At 41.1% G+C, this 22,836-nt stretch overlaps 1 protein-coding gene across 1 annotated transcript in view; it reads left to right on the forward strand.

Annotated features, from left to right (window-relative positions):
* GRIN2A (glutamate ionotropic receptor NMDA type subunit 2A) overlaps positions 1-22,836 on the forward strand; it is a 281,508-nt gene that overhangs the window by 215,835 nt on the left and 42,837 nt on the right. The window contains exon 10 of the mRNA XM_032794000.2: positions 11,416-11,576. Within this exon, the coding sequence (XP_032649891.1) occupies positions 11,416-11,576 (161 nt within the window). The remainder of the gene's footprint in view (positions 1-11,415; positions 11,577-22,836) is intronic.

Genomic DNA, 22,836 nt, shown 5'->3' on the forward strand with positions numbered 1-22,836 from the left:
GTCATGCATTTGCCCAGCACACTGAAGCCAGAGAATTTTGCCTATCAATATCTGTAGAGGCCGTACTCTGACGTGTAGTGCTAGATTCTCCCTTTACTGTATAAGGGCAGCACCACTCCAGCGCCTCTTAGTTCCTTCTCACTGCCTGTCGCAGAATTGGAGCTGACTGGTGTTTGCACCTCACATTTTGGTCTCCATTTTCTCAGTGACCAGGACTGTTGTCACGGATGCCTCCTTAATAGGTTGGGGAGCACATCTGGGGTCACAAAAAGTTCCATTCCTGTGGTCAGAACAGGAAGCATGTCTGCATATCAATGTCCTGGAGCTTTGTGTCATTCGCAATACCCGTCAGGCCTTTTGAGATCAGATCAGGTACTCAGCAGTGCACATCTTCACTGACAATACCACTGTGATGTATTATGTGAGCAGATGGGGGATCACACTCCAGCATGCTGTGTCAAGAGGCAGGGGCAGCTCAAGGCTCCAGCACACCAAGCACATGCTGGGGCAGCATGCCACGGGGGGCGCTCTGCCGGTCGCCAGGAGGGCGGCAGGCAGGGTACCTTCGGCGACATGCCTGCGGAGGGTCCACTGGTCCCGCGGCTCCACCGAAGCCGCGGGACCAGCGGATCCTCCACAGGCATGCCTGCGGGAGGTCCACCAGAGCCGAGGGACCGGCGAGTGGCAGAGCACCCCCCGTGGCATGACGCCGTGCTTGGGGCAGCAAAATGTCTAGAGCCACCCCTGTCAAGAGGCAATTAGACTTTAGCAGTTTTGCATCAGCAAAACAAATTAGACCTGTGACTAATCATTTACCTGGGATCCAGAATCACCTGGCAGATCACCTCAGCAGAAATTTCTCCCTGAATCACAAGTGGTTTCAGAAGCCCAAAATCCTGTGGTCCCTCTTTGCAGTTTGGGGTATTCTAACAATCAACCTGTTCACCACAAGAGACAGCAGGAAATGCCAGCTGATTTGCTCCTGAAAGGGTCTCAGTCTGGGCTCTGAGCTGGAAATTAACACTCCTGCATGCACCTCTGTCTGCTTTTCCTCCAATTCTGATTACCTGCAGGTCATTCTCAAACTGAAACTGAATCGTGCCAAGCTCATTCTCGTTGCCATCCTGTGGCCAAGACAGTGCTAGTTCTCAGCCCTCTTCACATTATTGGAAGGCCCTCCCATATACCTTCGTATTCATCCCAACCTCCTTGTCATAAGTAGATAGGTAAGGTAAGGGTTAATTTTCTTTTTCCTGTAAAGGGGGAACAAAGAGAACCAAACACCTGACCAGAGGACCAATCAGAGAACTGGATTGTTTAAAGTCAGGGGCGGGAATTTGTATACTCGGGGTCTTTGTTGTTTCAAACAAGTGTCTTCTAACTCCATCTTATCTTCAAAGTGTCTCCTAACATCGTAAGTACAGAAGGAAGCAAAGTAATTCGGCTATGATGAGCTTTGTGTTGTATTTACATGTATGTTGATTTGCTGGACTGGTTTAATCGGGCTATCTTTTAAATCAGACTGTTTATTCTTATTTCTTATAAGCAAGAGCCTGTATTGAGTTTCTTAATGCAAGATTATTGTTTTGTATGTTTCTTTCTTTTTATATAAAGTTCTTTTGAAAAACGGTGGGAGTTTCTTTTCCTAGTGAGGCAAAGGGAAGGGAAAAGCCAGGCTGTGGGCTATTTTCCTATTGTTTCCGGGAAAGAGCAGGCTACGGGGGAAAGAGAAAAAGAATCATCTCTGTTCTCTTGTGTTTGAAGTTTTCTCTAGTTACTGCTACGAGACCAGGGAGAGGGAATCTCCTTGTGTGCTAGCTGTAGATAGCTGTGAATGCATAGCCTCGGGGACGCTAGAATTGCCTCTCGGTGGCTAGTCAAGAGTGAAGTCTAGTCTCGCACCGAGCTAAACGCCAGGGAAGGGGGGAAGCTGGAGAGAGAGAGGGAGACCAGGGCTCTGGGTCTTGGGGGTCCCCCAGGGGAAGGTTGGGGTGACTCGGGGGGTACTATGGAACCCCAATTAGTATAGTCCTAGTTGGTGGCAGCAAGAAAATATCCAAGCAGGTAGTGAGCTTGGGGGAGTTTCAGGTAAGCACCCAGATTTTGGACGCTAAAGTCCAGATCTGGGACAGGAGGCTTTACCACACTCCTGATTCAGCATCATGGTCAGGTTTTGCATCCAGCACTCAGCTCCTTGCCTCTCATAGCATGGATGCTGCATGTTTAGATGATGAGGAGGAACAATGTTTGAAGGCCATCTGGCAAGTCTTACTTAACAGTAGAAAGCCCTCCATCAGTGCGGCCTATTTGACCAAATGGTTCTCAATGTGGTTGTTAGCTCAGCTGAAGATGCCTTATATCCAAGACATCTTGGAGTACCTGTTACACTTTCAGTCTTCTGGTCTTTTACTTAGTTTGTTAAGAGGGCACCTGGCAGTGATTGTTTGGCATTTTATCCACCCATCCATGGGATCACAGCTTTTTCAAATTCCATGGCAGTGAAAGGAGTCACTCATCTCCATCCGGCAGTGAAATAAGTGGTTGCTTTGTGGGATCTTAATATTGTCTTAGCTGCTCTTATGGGTCCTCCATTCAAGCCTCTTGCAACTTCTTCTTTCTCTCTCTTGTGTCAGGAAACCACTTTCCTTGTGTCAATAACCTCTCCAAGGCAAGTATGTGAGTTGCATGATTGATAGCAGGGCCTCCTTATGTGCATTTTTCCAAAGACAACATAACTCTGTGGCCACACTCTGTTTTTATCTAAAGTGGTTTCTTAGTTTCATTTGAACTAAATGATATATACCAGTGGTTTTCCATAAGCTGCATTCTACTCCGCATGAGCAGCATCTTCACATGTTGGATGTCAGGCAATGTTTAGCATTTTACCTGCATAGGACTAAACCTTTCTATTTTTCATCTCATCTGTTTGTGTCATGTGCAGACCAAATGAAGGGGGCAAGCAGTTTCTTCACAGATGATTTCCAGGTGGATAACTTCCCGTATCATGAGCGCATACAAAGTACCTCAGACTGCACCTCCTCAGAGGGTTTGTGGTCATTCCATATGGACCCAGGCAACACTGATGATGTTTCTAATTAATGTTCCTATAAAGGACATTTGCAGAGCTTCTATTTGGTCCTCTGTACATCTGCTTAAAAACCACTATGATATTACTATTGCATCCAGATCTGATGCAAATTCTGCAGTCTTTGTTTAAACAGGCTCTGAGCTCCACCTCCTGCGAGTACTGCTTGTGAGTCACCTGCATAGAATACATGGCTGCATCTACCTGAAGTAGAAAAAATGGTTACTTACCTGTATTGTACTTGTTGTTCTTCAAGATGTGATTCAGATGTGTAATCCACAATCCACCCTCCATCTCCTCTGCAATGGAGCCTGCACTCTTGACGTTCAGTGTGAAAGAATTGAGGGAGGCTATGGTGGTGCTGCCCTTTTATCCCTGAGGGATGGGGCTATAGCCACAGGGTGGAAGTGCCACCCTCACAGGTACTGCTAGGCATAATTCTCTGGCTTCCATGTCCTGGATGAGCGTCCACCTACATGGAATACACGTCTGCATTCCATCTCAAAGAACGACAGTTACAATACTGGCAAGTAACCATTTTTTCCCTTTTAGATAAAACAGACACTTCTGCACAGGTGTAGAAGGAAGAAAAACTGCACCAGGAATACATGCAATACGTATTTGGTTAAAGGTAGAACATTTGGAGACTATTTCTAAGAATAGTACTAATAATGTAATTAATTTACAAAACCGTTACCAAAAGTCAATGATGGGAATAGGGAAAAAGAGAAATTATTTTAAATTGCAACACATATGAAGTATTTGATGGAGACATTTTTATGTTTCCCTTTCTTAAAATGGAAAGAGTAAGTGGGTGATACATGACAGATGTGTTTTTGTCATAGCATGCTGTAGCTGATATGTAAATCTTCGTAAATGTAACACTATGCCCCACTGTGTTGATGCAAGCAGCTTTTCCTAGTACGGTATCTTTTGATCACATCTCATGTTAAATTTTGAGCAGTATGGTGTGCTTTCTCATTTTGCTCTTACAGAGACAGAACAGAGGATTTATACCCAAATACTTGAATTATGAGAAATGAATACATAAGATTATTTTAAAACTACCATTCAAGGGAAGGCAACAGATCAAATAGCTGCATTTCATACCCAGCTCCTGAATGATCACCATAATTTTCAGAGCTAGAAAGAGTTAATTGCAGTCATTCTGGATGGCCATAGGAAAGACTGATAAGAAACAGAATGAGCAGGACTAATTTTGTTCTCATAAAGTCATGGTGTCTCAAAATCTTTTGGAAGAATGTAAAGAAATTTCTTAAAGATAATTATTTATACTGTTTAAAATAAAAGTAAGAGTGAAACAGATAAATAACATTTTTCATTTGAGAAAAAAAAGTGGAACTGGAAAATGCTGCTCTCCCCGCTCCACTCCCCATCCTGCTTTTGGTGCAACCAGGAACTGGAAGTGTCAAAAGATCTTAGATTCAAAGTTCTGGCCAATATATTGTCAAAGGGTAATATAAATTGCACTGGACTTAGCCATCAGCTAATGATTTCAGTACATCTATGATTTTCTATATCGGTTTTGTCCTTTCCTTCCCCAATCCTCTCCAAAAAATAAATAAATCTTGACCCAGAAAATGACAGTAATTCCTTTCCATATTGCTACTAAAAATTTACTTAGCCTATGGACATGATTTTGATTTTTCAATCTTTAAATTCCTTTTTATCTAACCAATAGATATTAAGTAAAATAGAAGTCGCATCTTTTCAAAGAATTGGTTAAAGTATCTAGAAATCCTGAAAAATAAAGAATTGCTTCAAGATGTTCTTTTAGATACACACATTTCCTCCCATCCCCTGCCTCCTGAAATGTTCTCAGACTTTAAAGATTTAAAATAATCAGTGTTTTAAAAAAGTAACCATGAGTTATGAGGGCAATAATCCAAATCATGTTAAAATAAATATTTTTTTTTCTCTCTGGCCCTTTGGCACTCATTGCTAGGATTCTCTAATGCTTTTCATATAATAGCCCAGGAATTATCATTAGTGGTTTTCTTTAGCGAATTCAGACCCTCAGCAAGATTAGATTCTGGGCTGGGGGCAGGAGGAAGGGAGGAACCAACCAATCCTGAAACTCAGTTCAAATGGACACTGCATAATAAGCTGAAGAAAAACTCCAGTAGTTTTAAAGACCCATTGAAGAGATGCTCTGTGATTCTGTATTTGTAAAAAGCTGGACATAAAACCACTCATAAATCCCTTCACTATCTGAATTCTTGGTTGGTGAATCAATACATTTTTGTTTTGTTTTGTTTTCTCTAGTCACAATTAAAAAGTCAAGCTCCTTTGTCAATGTTGTCACTGCAATGAAGTAATCCCAGCCAAGCACTGGGGTTGTTATTGTCAGTTCTCTTGGTGATGTATTTACAGAGGAGAGTCAGGAGAAACCTATCCCTTTTAAGCAGTTGTCCCAAACTCTCAACATTCAATAACTTCCCATCCAAGGAATATGTTGTTTTTCTCCCTCCTTCTCCTATTGCTTTTGCTAAATATATGGTGACAGGCGATTTACCCTTGTCCTCGGCTTTGAGACCTTGGTGACTCCTTTCTATTTAGTAATCTTGCAAATGAGTCACTGAATTCCATGTGATTCTTGTCACACCAGAAGTACTCGCACAGAATGTACTGAAAGTGGGTGTTCAGAAACTTCTTCACAATGCTTCAGGAGGTTAGAAGAAAAGAGGAAATTATGTTTTGACATCCTTTTTTTATTTCAAAGGATTTTAAAAAGCCTTGGTGTACTTTTTATATAAACACAAAGTAAGTGCAAAAGGTTGGCATTCCAAGCAGCTGTTACTTATTATACCATAGGATGCCTTTTAAAAGCAATATGGGGAAGATTATTGAACAACAGTAGGAAATTATGGATATTTTTACTGATGGCCACCTTAAGGGGCTCTAGCATGTGGTCTCCTCCATGGCTAGTGGCTCCATTAGTTTGTGGCCACTCTGCCTTTGTGGTGGCTAGTTCCATATGGCCTTGTGCTCAGGGGAGGCCAAGGACTGAATGTAACTGGCCCTTGCACAACAGATACAAGATGGGGAGAAGGAGAGGCCAGATTTCTGCAGGTCATGCAATCTTTTTTGTAAGATGCAGCAAAGACTTCCCTCCCATCCCCAAGTGTATGTATCCCAGTGTGCTGTAGCCTTGGCCAGAAAAGCCACCACTGGGTTAGTTGGGTCAGCACAAGTAGGTACTGTTAGTCATAGGCCCACTTCCTCTGAGCGCTAGCTCTGTGTGGATGTGATGGAGAAGCCCTGCCCCTTCAGTGCATCTGTACAGGTCTGAACATAATTTGGAGATGGTATCTTAGAGACTGACGTTATACTATTTGTTTAGATGTTGGCACCTGTATTTTAGAGATGGACATTGTACAGTTTGTTTAAAAGTTTTCTTTTTACAATCCAAGCTGATGATCAGCACTGTGTAGTGACTCATGAATTTCCAGAGTTTCATGTCTGGTTCATGTCTACTTCTCTGTATGTACAGAGTCCCTACTACAGCAGGGCCCCAATCCTGTTCAGGGCCTCTGCACCTCACCGTAATATTTAACATAAAAAATCCCAATAACTTTAACATTTTCAAGACTTTAAGACCCATTAAATGCTCTAGACACAGTAAGAGACCTGTGGAGAGGAGAGATGATGATAGCTAGATTGCCTTTATTATAGGTAGGCTTGGCAGAATTAGATTTTCTTTTTATAATTTCAGTGGATAATATTGGTGCTTATTTGGAATCATTTAAAATTTTTTTTATTGATTTAAATGTTCACAGATGTAGGGAATTGGGGGGGAGGAGTCAGATAATTATTACTTAATGGTGGTAGATATTAAAATTCAAAATGTTAATGATTTATAGACCATTAAAACACAAATTGTTAAAATCACATGTCAAAATATACAAAGTAAATATCCTTAAATCCACAGATCCTGTCTGGTTTTACTTTTCATTCACCCATCCATTTGTAACCACCCTAATTAAAAAAAGTCTAAATCACTGGATTTTACTCATGAAGTCTTACTTTGCCTATGTGTAAATTTTGATTATTATCAATGGAACTATTTTTTCACTGGTTTCTGTGTACAGTGAAATCAAGATTTACTGACATTACTGATAAAAATCAAATCCTTTCAAGCCTGATTATATGCAGGACTTTTAGCTCTGCTTATTATTAAGGTTGCCAAACACTTCCCAATATAAGACCCTGTTTCCGCTGCTTTTCACTTTACCAAAACTTCAGCTATTCAAGCTGAAATTTTGTGTGTTGGATGTGTGCCCCAGGCTGGATTATTTTGCACAAGCAGCCTTAATTCTAGCATTTCCTAACACCGGAATCCTTGATTTTTCAACCATGTAGTTCTTCTAACATAGTTTTCTTTGTGTGGAATAATATAGGGCATACATTTGAGCAGTTATTTACTGATATATGATTCATTGCATCTTTGTCAGAGTACAGCAGAGTTAAGTCAAGAGGCATCCTGGCTGACTGGCCAGTTAGAGTAAAAGTTTTGCCCTGTCCCGTCTCTCCCTGTCCTGCCCCTTCCAGTTGCTATTAGAACAACACAGGATATGTCTACATAGATAGCCTGGGTAGACAGATATGCACTACCTCTGCCTGAGCTAGTGTGCTAAAAATAGTGATGTGAACATTGCAGCATATGTAGTGGCACAGACTAGCCACTCAAATACAAGCCCACCAGATGCCCCAAGTCTGTACTCAGGTAACTAGCTCATGCCGCAGCGACCATGCTGCTATTTTTAGTATGGTAACTTGGCAAGAGCTAGCACGTGTCTGTCTACCCGGGCTGGGAGGCATGCTCCCAGCTGCAGTATAGACATTCCCACAGAGTGTCATCAGAATTTTCAGATGAAAGTTTCTATATGAATTTTTTATAGCTAGGACTTTATACATACTTTTTGTAATTCGACTTTGTGCTGTACCTGTAAGAAATAGATTGATGGCAGCATATCTGGAATCTATCTCTACTGTGGTGTTTGAGAAGGAAGAGAGCTCAAATGTGGGTATCATCATGAAGGATCAAGTTGCTTGTGAATAATGGTCTGATATCAGTCACTCGAATGAAATCATGTGGAGCAGAAAGGCATAGCGATAAAAACAAACTATATAAATGAGAATAAGACTATTTTCTCAGCTCAGACCATTATAAATGTGTCATTGGGATCCTAGATCAGTGGAAGAGAGTTTTTGGTTACTGTATATGCTGCAGTGCTAGTAACGGACATATATGGGGAGTTAAGAATGGATTGATCGCCTTTTGAATAATAGCAAATGCCCTTTTAGATCAAAATTGAAGTTTTCTGCATTTAATTTGGAGATTTTTATTAACAATAAAAAAGAGCTGAAAATAATTCACAAAAGGTCTAAAAAGAAAATTGCATCCTGACAGCTCCCATATATTCCAATTCCCACCAGGGTGCTTGAGAACTTGAGTCTAAAAGCAAGACTTGCCAGAAGTGAGGCTTTTGCTGCCTCCTCAAACCCAAGCTTCATGGATCCTTGATGCAATCACAGGTCCTATATTCTCCCTGCAACCTGTGTCAGTTCATGGAATAGATATTATTAAAAGTATCATTGAGATTTTCAAATTCATCCTTACAGCTGGGTGAACTATTTGCAATACATTTGTTCATTGCATTTAGCTCTTTTCCTGTTTGCAGAGCATGAACAGACCATCACTTTAAAAAAAACCCCAACTCCTGTAAGAATTTGCTCATGGCTAGCAATACTTGGTTGAATGTTTTGTGGCAATAAAGTCCAGCCTACAGATTCTTCTTCAATGATTTGCTTCTTTTGAGTTTTTAATATTAGCTTTTCAGTATATGAGTTGTGTGATTGGTCTGCTAAGTCACACATTATTTATTCTGTTCTTTGATTGAATTACCTGTACTTTATGAGCCTTGTCTGCCCTAAATAAATGTTTTGGGATTGAATTTTGACTGTTAGTTTGAAATTCATTTCCGGCAAACATTCCTATGGAGTCAGCTTTGCTCATATGGAGCTTCATGAAAAGTGAAAATAGAGCAAAACTTCTTGAGAAGTCACCAAGGCATTCAAACAATTTTTTCCCCCTTTTTTTCTAACTCTGCTTTTATACATTAGTACTATGAATAGGGCTTGAAAAAACTCATCTAATTTGAATTTTGAAAAAATTTCAATTATTTCAATAACAGCAAAAAAATTTTTTTTTTTTGTAAAAAGTTTTGTTGAAATTTTGAAAATGTGAAAATTTTTGAGCAGGAAATTAAGCCAGCCTTAGTACTTGAGGAACTAGTCATATTCATTTTAAGACACTAATTATAAGTCAAACAAATACCTGGACCTAATTCTCCCCTTAGAATTTGACTCCCACTGACATGTATGGAAGTTGTGGGCATATATCAGGGAGCAGAATTTGACTCAATTCTGCTTACAAAGTGCAGAAAGGCGAGAGCAAGAAACCAGTCACACAAAGTATGAACTAAAGTGTAAATGTCTGATTTTATGGTAAGCCTGAATCAACTGAAACAGATAAGGTAGGGAAATAATCCTTTAAACAGGAAGGCAGTGTGAATGTGCAAACAGAGATATACAGGAAGAAGCATATTGCAGCAAAATTGAATGAAAGTAAAGTCAGTTTCATTCTAGTTTTCCATAGGCTTCATTAAAATGAAGTATTAAATTGCAGTGTCATCCCATGAAAATTATACTGCAATAAAGAAACTATTTTGAGTCTAAAATCAAGGTTTGACAGAAGTGAAAATGTTCCTATAGCAAATAGTTTATAGGCAAGCCTATTTGCTGCTGTCTCACAGTTGGCATTGGAGCCTGGGAATTCTTGCTATACAAGAGCAAAATTTATGAAGGGAAGCACTACCTCTGTGGCCCAAATGAAGCATCTGCTGTATAAATGAATATTGACTGACTCTCGCACTATATGGGAGATGGATTGGGAATCTAACCTTTACAGTAATAATACAAAGAGCATTTTACCACTGAAACTGTGGAGTGAGGATCCTAGATAATGTCTTTCCTACAATGAATTGCTTTCAGTCATATTAAATTGAATTTCCTCATTAGTCAAGTTACTTCAGTTTAGGGCCAATTTTAACAAAACATTTTAATTAACCTTCATTCTGGTAACATTTCCTTACAATGTTATTCAAATGTTTACTCAGTCTGAAACCCAAAAGGCTACTGCTAATCCTATGGAAATACTGAAACATTCCCAGTGTGGTGCCTGTACATTCTGCCTTTCCTAGCTCTATAGCTTGTCCATTTTTTAACCTTATCCAGAGTCCATTTGAAAAAAGACTCCTCACTGGCAGTAAGCCACCTACCCCTGGCTCATAAATGAATTACTTTTGTCTTTAAGTCATAGGTCTGGGTGGGCTTAGGTGTACACTGTCCCAGCAGGGATTGTCAGAGGCATTGTTCAGGGAAACAAGGCAGCGGCTGCCGCACTTTTCAAAGAGTGCAGAATGAACTTCCATCCTCATGAAGGCGGCTGAACTGGTTCAAGCCAATTCCCCCCCCTTTGACCTTGCCCTCTTCCTGTGGATGGGCAAGCATGCTGCAGGTACTAGTCTGGTGCAGTCTTTGTGGTCCCTTGTGCCCTAGGCCAGTTAAAAGAAAGGCTCCTTGCATCCTATGCTGTCTCTAAAACTTACAGAAAATAAGAGAACGTGGATGGCGAGGACTTCATTTGAGAGTTATATTTTCAGTGTGGCTGGCAATGGCATTATCACCTGTCCATCCCCACGGCATCGCTTGCTCTTTTTTCTTTTTTTCACTTTTGGTTTTTGATGGAGGGACTGGTTTTCGAGGGAGGAACATCCTCCTGGTTCCAGTGTCTCAAGCCTCCTGTGGTCAACTCAGCTGCCATCACGAAACACCCTGGAAGTTGCGAGGGAGCAATATAGAATGTCAGAAATGTGCTGATGTCACTTGGGGCGTGAACATTTTCATTCAGCACTACATGGGACAAGAGGGAAGGAGGTGTAGGGTGACCAGATGTCCCAATTTTATAGGAACAATCCCAATTTTGGGGTCTTTTTCTTATAGAGGCTCCTATTACCCCTCACCCCCTGTTCCAATTTTTCACACTTGCTGTCATCTGTCCACCCTAAGGAGGTGTCAGTCCAGCATGGCAGAAGCACAAGTTGTCCTTGAAGCAGGCAATGTGGAGCAATTAGCTGGACAAAATTCTATGCAAATTATTTAACAGGAGATCAATCTGATAGAGTTGTCTCATCTAGGCCATGTGTTTACATGTTTATTTTGAGTGTTCCTTTCCTTCTCTCTAGTTTCAGAGGCCACATGATTATTCACCCCCCTTTCGATTTGGAACTGTTCCAAATGGGAGCACAGAGAGAAACATAAGAAACAACTACCCAGATATGCACCTCTATATGACAAAGTATAATCAGAAAGGCGTTGAGGATGCATTGGTCAGCTTGAAAACTGGGTAAGCTTTTTTTATTTATTTTAATGAATGCTGCAGGCTTTACAGAAACTGAGGAATATTGATCCATGCTTATAATGATAAGGGACTGTCATATACCAGGCCTTGGTTCTGGGTGAATGGTGGTTCTACTCTGAGATGGACTTTGTAACCACAGGGGAGCAAAAGCAGTCTGCACATAATGTGCGTGCCATTTGAATCATGTTGGAGGGTGTGATACCAAACATGCGGTAGGTTCAACGTGTGGAATTAAAATTTCTCAAATTGAGAAGAAAAAAAGTACAAATCAATGTGAAAACCCAAACCATAGTATAGTGGTAATATGCCCAACACTGAAGCAGCATGTTTTGTGAAAATCTGTTCTCTACTCTCTGCCCTCTCCCCCAGCTGCCTTCTAGAACTAGCCTTTTAAGTTTGGCAAAGCCAAGCAGATACAGCCTAAAAGTGGCCATTTTGTAAGCAGCAACCTCCTCCTCTTCTAGCTAGCCTATACCTTTTAAATGTTCCCCTTCTTGTTGCTGATCACCTAGCATTGTGCATTCTAACAGAGACAAACCATTTGGTTTTGTTCTTCATAAAATCTATTGGGATGGGATGGACCGCAAATGTCACCTAATTCATCTGCTAGCATTGTAACAGCATCAATGTCCTTATTCCTTAAATAGTTTGATTTAGATGTTGTTGCAGGGTATGCACACCACATGCCCATTTCGGGTTGTGATACCACTGCCATTAGTCTCAACAGCCTCTAGGCCAAAAGCGGCCAGAGTCACTGCCAGCAGCCCTTATGTTCAGGGCAGTGCAATCTAGTGGCTAGAATCAATATAACTGCCCTCAGGTATGGTGCAATATGGCCTACGAGCCAGGGTCAATATAACAGCCTTTGAGTGCAGGGCAGTGAGGCCCTGTCATGGTACAATTCCCCACTCTGAACCTTAGCGTCCAAAAGATGGGGTACCAGCATGAATTCCTCTAAGCTCAATTACCAGCTTAGAACCTGTAGCGCTGCCACCAACCAGGAATTCCAGTGCCTGTACACCTGGTCCCCAACTTGCCTGGGAACCCCAAGACCAGACCCTCTGGATCTTAACACAAGAAAGTAAACCCTTCCCTCACCTTTGCTCTCCCAGCTTCCCCTCCCTGGGTTACCCTCGAATCACTGTGATTCAACTCCTTGAATCTAAAACGAGAGGAAAATCACCTTCTCCCTCCTCTCTCTTCCCTCCCAGACTTTCCCTGAGAGAAAGTATCCTGGCACAGAGAGAAATTCCTTCTCTCCCCTTCCCCTTTCTCCCCACCATTCCCTGGTGAATCCAACCCAGTCCCTTGGGTCTCACACCAGAATACAAAACAATAAGGTTTAACACAAGAAAGCTTTAATTAAGAGAGAAAAACAGTAAAAATCTTTGTAAATTTAAGATGGATTAGGTACAGGTTTTTTTTTATAGGCACTGGGAATACCCTCCCACCTAAGTATTCAAGTACAAATTAAAATCCTTCAGATCAAATACAAATTAGAACTCCTTCCAGCCAAATGCACATTAAACTCCTTTCCAGCCAAATGCACATTTGCAAATAAAGAAAACAAACATAAGCCTGACTCGCTTTATCTATCTAGTACTCACTATTTTGAACTTATAAGAGCCTATATCAAGGAGATTGGAGAGAAACCTGGTTGCACGTCTGGTCCCTCTGAGCCCCCAGAGCGAACAACAACCAAAAACTAACAGCACACACAGAAAGTTCCCTCCCTCAAGATTTGAAAGTATCCTGTCTCCTGATTGGTCCACTGATCAGGTGACAGCCAGGCTTACTGAATTTGTTAACTCTTTATAATCAAAGAGATATAAAGTACTTCTGTGCTATTAACTTTTCTTATCTGTTTATGACCTCACTCAGGTTGGAGATGCCACTTGCACGTCCTCTCTGGGTCACTTCCTACTGTGTTTCCAGGCATTATAGTCCATTGAGCATTGAGGTTCCAAGGCTTTTCAGTGTGGGTGATTTCCTGAGGCTTCATCGACCTCAGCCCTCCAGTCTGGCTCTCAGGGTCTCCAGTCCCTCATACAAAGGCTGTGATGGCTCTTCTGCTAGAGCATCCACCCAAGATCCTTCCCCTCTGGCAGTTAACCTAGAATGAGCTGGGCTGCTACCTTTTATACTGAGACAGTAGTTGGAGCATGCCCAGCACAGCCTGAGAGGGTGAGACTTCTGTCACCCATAGTATGGGGTTAACCCTCTCTTGTCTAGTGCAGGGTAAGTACACCCCGTCACAGATGGAAACACTGTATACTGCCTTCCTGTCTTTGAACAAGTCTTTTCCTCTTTGAATGAAAGGTTGATCTCCATCCGTTTGCCCCCTACGGGTGTGTCTCACTGTTTGCATATCACATACCAGTGCATATTGCTACAGTAGCAACTTCTGAACAACAGAACACTAGTTGTGATCATCTTTTATAAACATATTCGTCATCTTCAGAATTTGACATTGTCTTACTAAAACCTGATTAAAACTATCAAAATTAAGTATAATAGAAGATGGAGATTGTTCATTTTTTTTAATGATTCATCTCCAAATTTATTGATCATATGAGAGACTCAGGTTAACCAAAGATTGAATTAAGTAACAGTATATCTCCATCAGTGGCAATCTCACATCTTACTCTAATGCATATCTTTTCTTATAAATATTTAAAGTTAGTATGGAAGCTAATTTTCCTGCTACTGTTTTAACCTGTTACTTTTGTTTGGGCTTCATTGTCCAATCAGAATAACAGGTTCCTATAATTTTAATATAAATCTCCTCTGTGTACTGGTAGACAGTTAAGTTATGTCTCTTCTTATGTCCAGATGCCCAAGTCTCTCTTAGCATTTACTTGTACTCTAGGTCCTGTCCTATAAACTTTTATCATTTTTATTGCTCTTTTCTGAACTGTTTCTAATTTATCAATATCTTTTTAAAATGCAAGATGTCCAAAACTGAAGGCAGCACTGCAGCTTATGACTAACCCAGTGCAAGTTATATGTTTGCTAGTTTATATATGTGTTGTGAATCATGATGGGACAGCCGAGCCTTACTGCTTTCTATATGAAACTTCCTGAACGTAGCTATACTCAGCAAAAGTCTTTACTTTGGCCAAAGATTTGGGTTGTTGTGTGTACTTGGGAGAGGGAGAAGAAGGGGGGTTGTACACATTTTATGCAATGTGCTTTTTGCTCCAGCTGCTTTCACTGTAAAGACTTTAAGATGTTGCTGTGAAATACAGATAAAACACCATTCAGGTGATGGTGTGTAAAGGCAGTTGGCTGGTTGCAAGAGAATTCTGAATATCCACTAAAACTCAAAACTGATTCCTATTGCACCATCTGTTTCTCCTCTCTACAAGATTTAATCCTCTTGACAGCATGAACTATTCATTTTCATAGACTTTTCCCACTGGAGTTTCTTTTCCTCCTTTAAATGATTTCTCATCCTGGACATTCCTAGGTGTCTACCCTGCTTCCCTTGAGTGACACTTTTGCAGCAGATGGTGCAAATAACCTGCCATGTATAGTATTTTCCAGATCAGTATAAGACAACTGTTACATACAGCTGAGTTCTTTAGTGTTTTGTCTCATGGCATCTAAGGAAGGATTAAAAGACAAGTAAAAATACACCATCAGCTGCTGACGTTTCAGACTACAAAAGTGTCACTTTTTCTTTGATTATATCCTAGTAACTATCATGCCAGCAGGATTATAGCACCACAGTCAGAAGGGGTTGGCTATTATTTCCCCTTAGACTATGCAGAACAAAAGCTGCAAAGGGTCCAAATCAGTGTTATGATTGTGAACACTCTGTTACTACGGAACACTGTATTGAAGTCCAGGCAGCACATCAGTTGCTTCCTCTTATGTTCCTGAGTTATATTTATGTCACTTGTGTCACATGTAGTCAAGAGGGTCTCTGTTACCATATCTCTGCTGTTACATAGTCAGTATACAGATGGCTCCGTCTCAGTGAACTTACCTGCCCCTTTGACTCCATTCCCTCTTGTTTCCTGGCTTCTGTTGCTTCCCATCTGAACTCTTCTTTCTGTTCATGTTTATTAAATAAAATGTCAAAAGAAAACCTACAATTTACACTCACTATAGCTGTACAGCACACAAATACAAAAAGAAAACATCCAAACTTTTCACCCTCTAGACTATTTGACCCGAGAACTAAAATGTCTGTTTGATTGCTGTTTTTGCTGAAATCATCTGTTTTTCCTCAGCCATTGCTAGCTCAAGCTTTTTCTACAACTGCCCCATCTCTCTCTGCCCCTTTGTCTGCTGATTATTTAAGGCATGAAGGCCATGAGATCTATTCTCATGGTCTTCATGCCTTCATTACTGTTTTAATTCCTTTGCAGTCCAGTTTCACTCCTTTCCACTGAAACCACTGTCATTCAGGTCACAGGTGAATACCTCCTGGCCAAGTTGACAGGCTCTTTTCTTCATATTCATCCTCTCCAATCTATCTCTCACCTTCATCACACTCCATTCCTTTCAGCTTTTCTTCTTTACCCTGGCAAGGTGGACTATGTGTTGTGGTATGACATTTCCCTAGACCAGCAAACCAGGGACTGAAGCCTGGGGCCCTCAGAGCTAAAAGCATTAGTTGCTTAAAGGCTTAATGTCCACTTTCTTTCTTCCTTTCTTCCTTTCTTCCTTTCTTTCTTTCTTTCTCTTAGTGTCTAATTTAGATAGAAAGCTCCTTGGGGCAGGTGTCAGGTCTGCCTTGGTACAGTAATGAATACTTAGTACTCAATAAGTGTCTAATAATAATGGTGTGGTACTTTTGGTCCACATAGAAATCAAACTAGAAAGTGGTCTTTTGTGAGATATCAGTTTGTTTTTTTCAGACTCTGAAGCTGCACATTGGCTTTGAATAAGCATCAGCTTTTTTGTATAATTTTCTGACCTGACCTTCCAGATCATTTGAGCTTTGACCATTGCTATTAGAAATACCATTGAAACAGTTTTCATGTTGTTTTGATACTGACATTTCTGGCCGGGTAGCAAGCCAAATTCCTCATTCAACAACTGTCCCTCCCTCTCTGTGCCTGAAAGATGTTCCCATTTCCCAGTGCTTGATGCAAAATAAGACATTTAAATACCATGTCTTTTTGTATCAAGCAGCCAGCGGACCCTATGCTTTTGGGTGTTGTCTATAGTGTGATATAGCATGACCAGAGGCAGGGCTGGCTCCAGGGTTTTTGCCGCCTCAAGCGATGGGGAAAAAAAAAAGCTCAATCGGTGGCACTTCAGCAGCAGCTCTACCGCCACTGCTTCATTCTTCGATGGCAATTCAGCGGCAGAGACTGAGTGACCCACTGCCGAATTGCCGCCGAAGAGCCGGATGTGCCACCCCTTCCCATTGGCTGCCCCAAGCACCTGCTTGCTGTGCTGGTGCCTGGAGCCTGCCTTGGCCAGAGGGCAGCAGGAGAATGATAGATGGGAGGTATGTAAGCCCCAGGATGATGAGAGCCTTATCCCCTGTGGAGGGAAGAGTGGCTGCTACAGAAGAGCACCTGAAGCCAATTAAGCCAATTAGAGCACCTGAAGCCAGTCACCTGATAAAAAAAAAAACCTGCTTCAATAAGACAGTTGGAGGAGTTGAAGCAGAGCGGTTTGGTGTTGGAGTAGAGAGCAGTTTGGAGGAGTTGAAGCAGAATAGTTTGGTATTGGAGCAGAGAGCAGTTTGGAGGAGTTGAAGCAGAATAGTTTGGTATTGGAGCAGAGAGCAGTTTGGAGGAGTTGAAGCAGAATAGTTTGGTATTGGAGCAGAGAGCAGTTTGGAGGAGTTGAAGCAGAATAGTTTGGTATTGGAGCAGAGAGCAGTTTGGAGGAGTTGAAGCAGAATAGTTTGGTATTGGAGCAGAGAGCAGTTTGGAGGAGTTGAAGCAGAATAGTTTGGTATTGGAGCAGAGAGCAGTTTGGAGGAGTTGAAGCAGAATAGTTTGGTATTGGAGCAGAGAGCAGTTTGGAGGAGTTGAAGCAGAATAGTTTGGTATTGGAGCAGAGAGCAGTTTGGAGGAGTTGAAGCAGAATAGTTTGGTATTGGAGCAGAGAGCAGTTTGGAGGAGTTGAAGCAGAATAGTTTGGTATTGGAGCAGAGAGCAGTTTGGAGGAGTTGAAGCAGAATAGTTTGGTATTGGAGCAGAGAGCAGTTTGGAGGAGTTGAAGCAGAATAGTTTGGTATTGGAGCAGAGAGCAGTTTGGAGGAGTTGAAGCAGAATAGTTTGGTATTGGAGCAGAGAGCAGTTTGGAGGAGTTGAAGCAGAATAGTTTGGTATTGGAGCAGAGAGCAGTTTGGAGGAGTTGAAGCAGAATAGTTTGGTATTGGAGCAGAGAGCAGTTTGGAGGAGTTGAAGCAGAATAGTTTGGTATTGGAGCAGAGAGCAGTTTGGAGGAGTTGAAGCAGAATAGTTTGGTATTGGAGCAGAGAGCAGTTTGGAGGAGTTGAAGCAGAATAGTTTGGTATTGGAGCAGAGAGCAGTTTGGAGGAGTTGAAGCAGAATAGTTTGGTATTGGAGCAGAGAGCAGTTTGGAGGAGTTGAAGCAGAATAGTTTGGTATTGGAGCAGAGAGCAGTTTGGAGGAGTTGAAGCAGAATAGTTTGGTATTGGAGCAGAGAGCAGTTTGGAGGAGTTGAAGCAGAATAGTTTGGTATTGGAGCAGAGAGCAGTTTGGAGGAGTTGAAGCAGAATAGTTTGGTATTGGAGCAGAGAGCAGTTTGGAGGAGTTGAAGCAGAATAGTTTGGTATTGGAGCAGAGAGCAGTTTGGAGGAGTTGAAGCAGAATAGTTTGGTATTGGAGCAGAGAGCAGTTTGGAGGAGTTGAAGCAGAATAGTTTGGTATTGGAGCAGAGAGCAGTTTGGAGGAGTTGAAGCAGAATAGTTTGGTATTGGAGCAGAGAGCAGTTTGGAGGAGTTGAAGCAGAATAGTTTGGTATTGGAGCAGAGAGCAGTTTGGAGGAGTTGAAGCAGAATAGTTTGGTATTGGAGCAGAGAGCAGTTTGGAGGAGTTGAAGCAGAATAGTTTGGTATTGGAGCAGAGAGCAGTTTGGAGGAGTTGAAGCAGAATAGTTTGGTATTGGAGCAGAGAGCAGTTTGGAGGAGTTGAAGCAGAATAGTTTGGTATTGGAGCANGTCAGGTGTTTAGTTCCTTGTTTGTTAACCCTTTCCAGGTGAAAGAGACATTAACCCTTAACAATCTGTTTATGACAACAGGTATAAAGAACAATGTGGTAGTTCAGTAGGAAATTATTAACCCTAGGCACTATGACTGACTTTTAATTATCATCATGGCATGATATAGGTCTCTTGCACCTGCATGCTGAGTGGAATGCTATGATGAATCATACGCTAGCCTTTGGGACCCAGTCCTCCCACACAGTGTGCATCACCACTGCACGTTTATCATCTCAGCAGATATGCCACAACATGAGACAAGGGTGCTGGAACAATTTTTATAGTGGGGGTGCTAAGAGCCATTGAACCACATTGTAAACCTGGTATATACTGGAAACCACTTCAACCCAGGGGCTGTGACAGCACCCCTAGTTCCAGCACCTATGCCAGGAGCTTTTCCTTACTCCTATTTCTCATGATTCATGGTAGCTGAAAGTCCATCGTTCCTTTAGAAGCACTGGCAATTGGAAGTGACAACATGGGTGATTGCAGGAGAAATACAATCTCACTTTATCCTGGAAGATAACATGTCACTGCTCTAATCTGCTTCACTGGAATTCTCTGCCTTAGAGCAGCATACAAAGTAAGTAAATGATCTTGGTGACAACACAAATCTGTGGAAAATTCCCCCCAAACCGGCAGAATTTCTGTGATAGTTTTATTTTCTAGTCTATTTGGCTCAACTCCTCCTACTTTAATTCCAAATATTATAGCAAGATGTAAGGCTAATCATTTAAGTGGTGTTTGATATTTTAGGTTATTAAAGTGAACTGCTGCAGTCAGAGGCTGATGCAAAGGAGGAGGCAGACATAGAACTCCAGACACACAGATGTCTATCAATTTATTTTTCTGCATTAAAAATTGTGTTTATTAATCAATAAAGGATGATAGACTAGAAAAGGATGGTACTCTAGTACACCAGTTCTGCTCCATTGTCCATTAACTTCAGCAGATTTTTACAAAATGGAGATGCCAGTCCTTCATTCATTTTAAAACGAATTATAAGAAAACAAAAGAGGTTTGCTGCTTTGCAGTCCTCTACAATAGTTGTGAAAAATAGATTCCAAAGGTGTTGGTCCAGATCTCTTATTTGGACAGGCAAATCACCATAATGCAAACTATCGGTCTGGGCATCCATGACACTTAGGTGTATATTGTAGTCAACAGCCCATTCCATTAATCTTGTCAAAGGCTTTGTGTGGCAACACTGCAGTACACACACAGTCTGTAAATGAGAGAGGCCAGGAGTGTTGTAGTACGTGTGAGTACGTGTGCACACGCTATCCTGAATTTTTAAAAAATCCACTTTGTGTTTGCTACAACTGAATCCAGTCTTTTTTCCACCATCTGGGACACGACAAGGGCTGGAAGAGCCAAACAACAAAGCTTTAAAAAAGTGATTGCAAAAACAACTATTGTGGTACTTGAACTGACTGGTATTGGTTTAGAATCAGGTCTCAAGATATTTGATTGACTATAGTGCTCACTCACTGGATGGAGGATCAGATTTAGGTTTGAGGTTCAACATGAGATCTGATTTACACAGGAAAATCTTTTATTATCTCTATAAGCCCTGCTGTAATTACTGTGAGTACTACTTAGAACTTGATTAGAATAATTTTCATAGCATGGGCAAGTAGCATGGTTACAAGCCCCAAATAAATAAGTAATTCAATGCTGGCTCTGAAGAGACTACATCCCAGATGCCATTCCACTTACTCAATATAAAATGAAAAAATGAGTAGACATTCAATGTATTTTCCACTGTAGATATAGAGAGTCTATCCTTGTTTACATGGGTGTAAATCATGAATAACTTGATTTACCTCAATGGAGATACATCAGTGTAAAACTGATATAAGATCAGATCCAGGCTAAGGCTGCAGTAATGGACCCACTCCACTGAGAATGGTGTTTGCAGGACAATAGTAGTACTTTCGGGACAGTCTCTGTGAGGTGACTATTCAAAAAGATTTGGAGAGAAATTAATGCTAAAGAGACCGGAGGACTAGGACCCAGACAGCTGAGTTTAAAGAGGCCTAAGTTGGTAGTTCCTTATCTATATTTTGATACCGTCAGATTCACAATAGTTGTTTAAAATTCTGCTGTTGTATACTTCCAGACTGTGACTCTTACGTACTTCACTCAGGAGAACATTGTTACTCTAATTGGGAATTTCCCTTTGTGTCACCAGAGTCTTTGTTAATAACGTACAAACATCAAATTAGTTTTTCTTTTCTTCCATTTTACTTTGTGCTATTTGTTAGATGTTAGAATCCAAAAGAAATCTCTCTTCATTATCTGTTTCATATACCAAACAGTAGTTGTTTCCTATGCCACAAATGAACTGGAGTCGTGGAGGATGGTTGCCATGGAATGACTGATTATGATAGTTTTCTTAATCTCTCCCCCACCTCCATTTCTTTGGAAACCTCTTTCCCCTGAAGTACAACACAGCAAACTGAACCAAGAGCTGTGACAAAGCTAGTCAAGCCAGTGGAATAAACATGTGCAAGTATCAGTTAAATCACAGAAACCCCATCTTAGGGTTTAGAGCAGTTTGAGATGTACAGGCTGGCAGAATGACCCAGCAGAATCCCAATTCCAGTCATCAAAAGCTTTTCTTCAAAGGATAGTGCTTACAACAAGAAAATACAATGCAAGTTACGAGCAGAATGTGAACAGAAAACTCTTGAGCCTGGAATTCAACCTAGTCCTATAAAAACAACAAGGAGTCCGTGGCATCTTAAAGACTAACAGATTTATTTGAGCATAAGCTTTCATGGGTAAAAACCCCACTTCTTCAGACCAAATGAAGGGTCAGTCAACTGGCCTGGCCTGATAGATTCTGCATAGCAACAGAGCCCTGCTATCGCTGTAGTGTGTGCATCTACAGGCATCAAACTGTGGGGTCCATGAGTTGCAGTGATGGAGGGGGCCAGTGCTGTGTTATCCAATCTAAACTTTTAGGGCCATCCATATCATTAGAATATCTGTTGATTTGCATTATGTAGCTCAAAACCAGAATAACTCCTTGAACAGGAAATAACCAGTCACTTGTGTTATGTTTGCAACCTGTGTTCCAATTTTTGTTTGCTTTATTTTTTTAGGAAAGGTTAGGAAAAGAGGAGGTATCTCTTTGCAAACAAAACAGATTTGAGATGGGCGATCTTTTTTGGTTCTCTGGCATTTGTTACTACTGTTAATAGTTTTTCAATCTGCATATAGCCATTTCCCCATGCATAGCATCACTGAGATGTGAAAATGACAGATGGAGGCGGAGACTTGGAGATTGGGAAGAGCATGAGAGATATATTTATTTTCCTGGCTTAGGCCTTTGTCCAAACATGCCTACACCTGAATTTCAATAGGCCTTTATACGGCTAATGGCTTCAACCAGAAGCCTTAATTAGGGATATCTCTTCTTAACATAGAAATCAATTACAATGCATCTCTCTCATGCAAACCCACACTTACTAATTGAGCACCTTGTTTTCATTTGTTATTTTTCTCATGTACTTTTCCATCACGCGTGGATGTTGCTTGAAGAAGGGTTGTCACAGTGTCTGTCTTATCTTACAGAAAAAAAAGATAGCTTCTTCAGCTGATAGATCAGAACTGTGACAGACCCATTTAAGTGAGAGTTTCACTGACTGGATTAAGTTGTCAATATATTTTATTTTATGTAGGCTACAGTTACAGGAGTCCTTTGTATTCAATTAACCAATAGTCCCCTTATATACAATCTGCTACCCCCACACCAACATGTAAATCCATCTGTGTTTATTTGCAATAATTGATGTGGCTAGATATCCAGGGGCCAACTGTTAAGCAGCTAGGCTGATGCAGAGGTTTGCACAGGAGGGAAGGATGCAATGTTTGTCTGTTTGCACACATCCAGTTCAATGACCTAGTCTGTAGTTGTTAGACTAAGGATCAGCTTGGAAATGTAATTTTAGCTCCTTTGTAGTGCAAGACCTTTGGCAGGTACAATCCACAATTCATTATTAGACATTAAAAATCTATGAAGTAGACACTATCACTTTG

Source organism: Chelonoidis abingdonii, chromosome 9 (assembly GCF_003597395.2).
Source record: "Chelonoidis abingdonii isolate Lonesome George chromosome 9, CheloAbing_2.0, whole genome shotgun sequence".
In the NCBI taxonomy this organism is placed as follows: domain Eukaryota; kingdom Metazoa; phylum Chordata; order Testudines; family Testudinidae; genus Chelonoidis; species Chelonoidis abingdonii.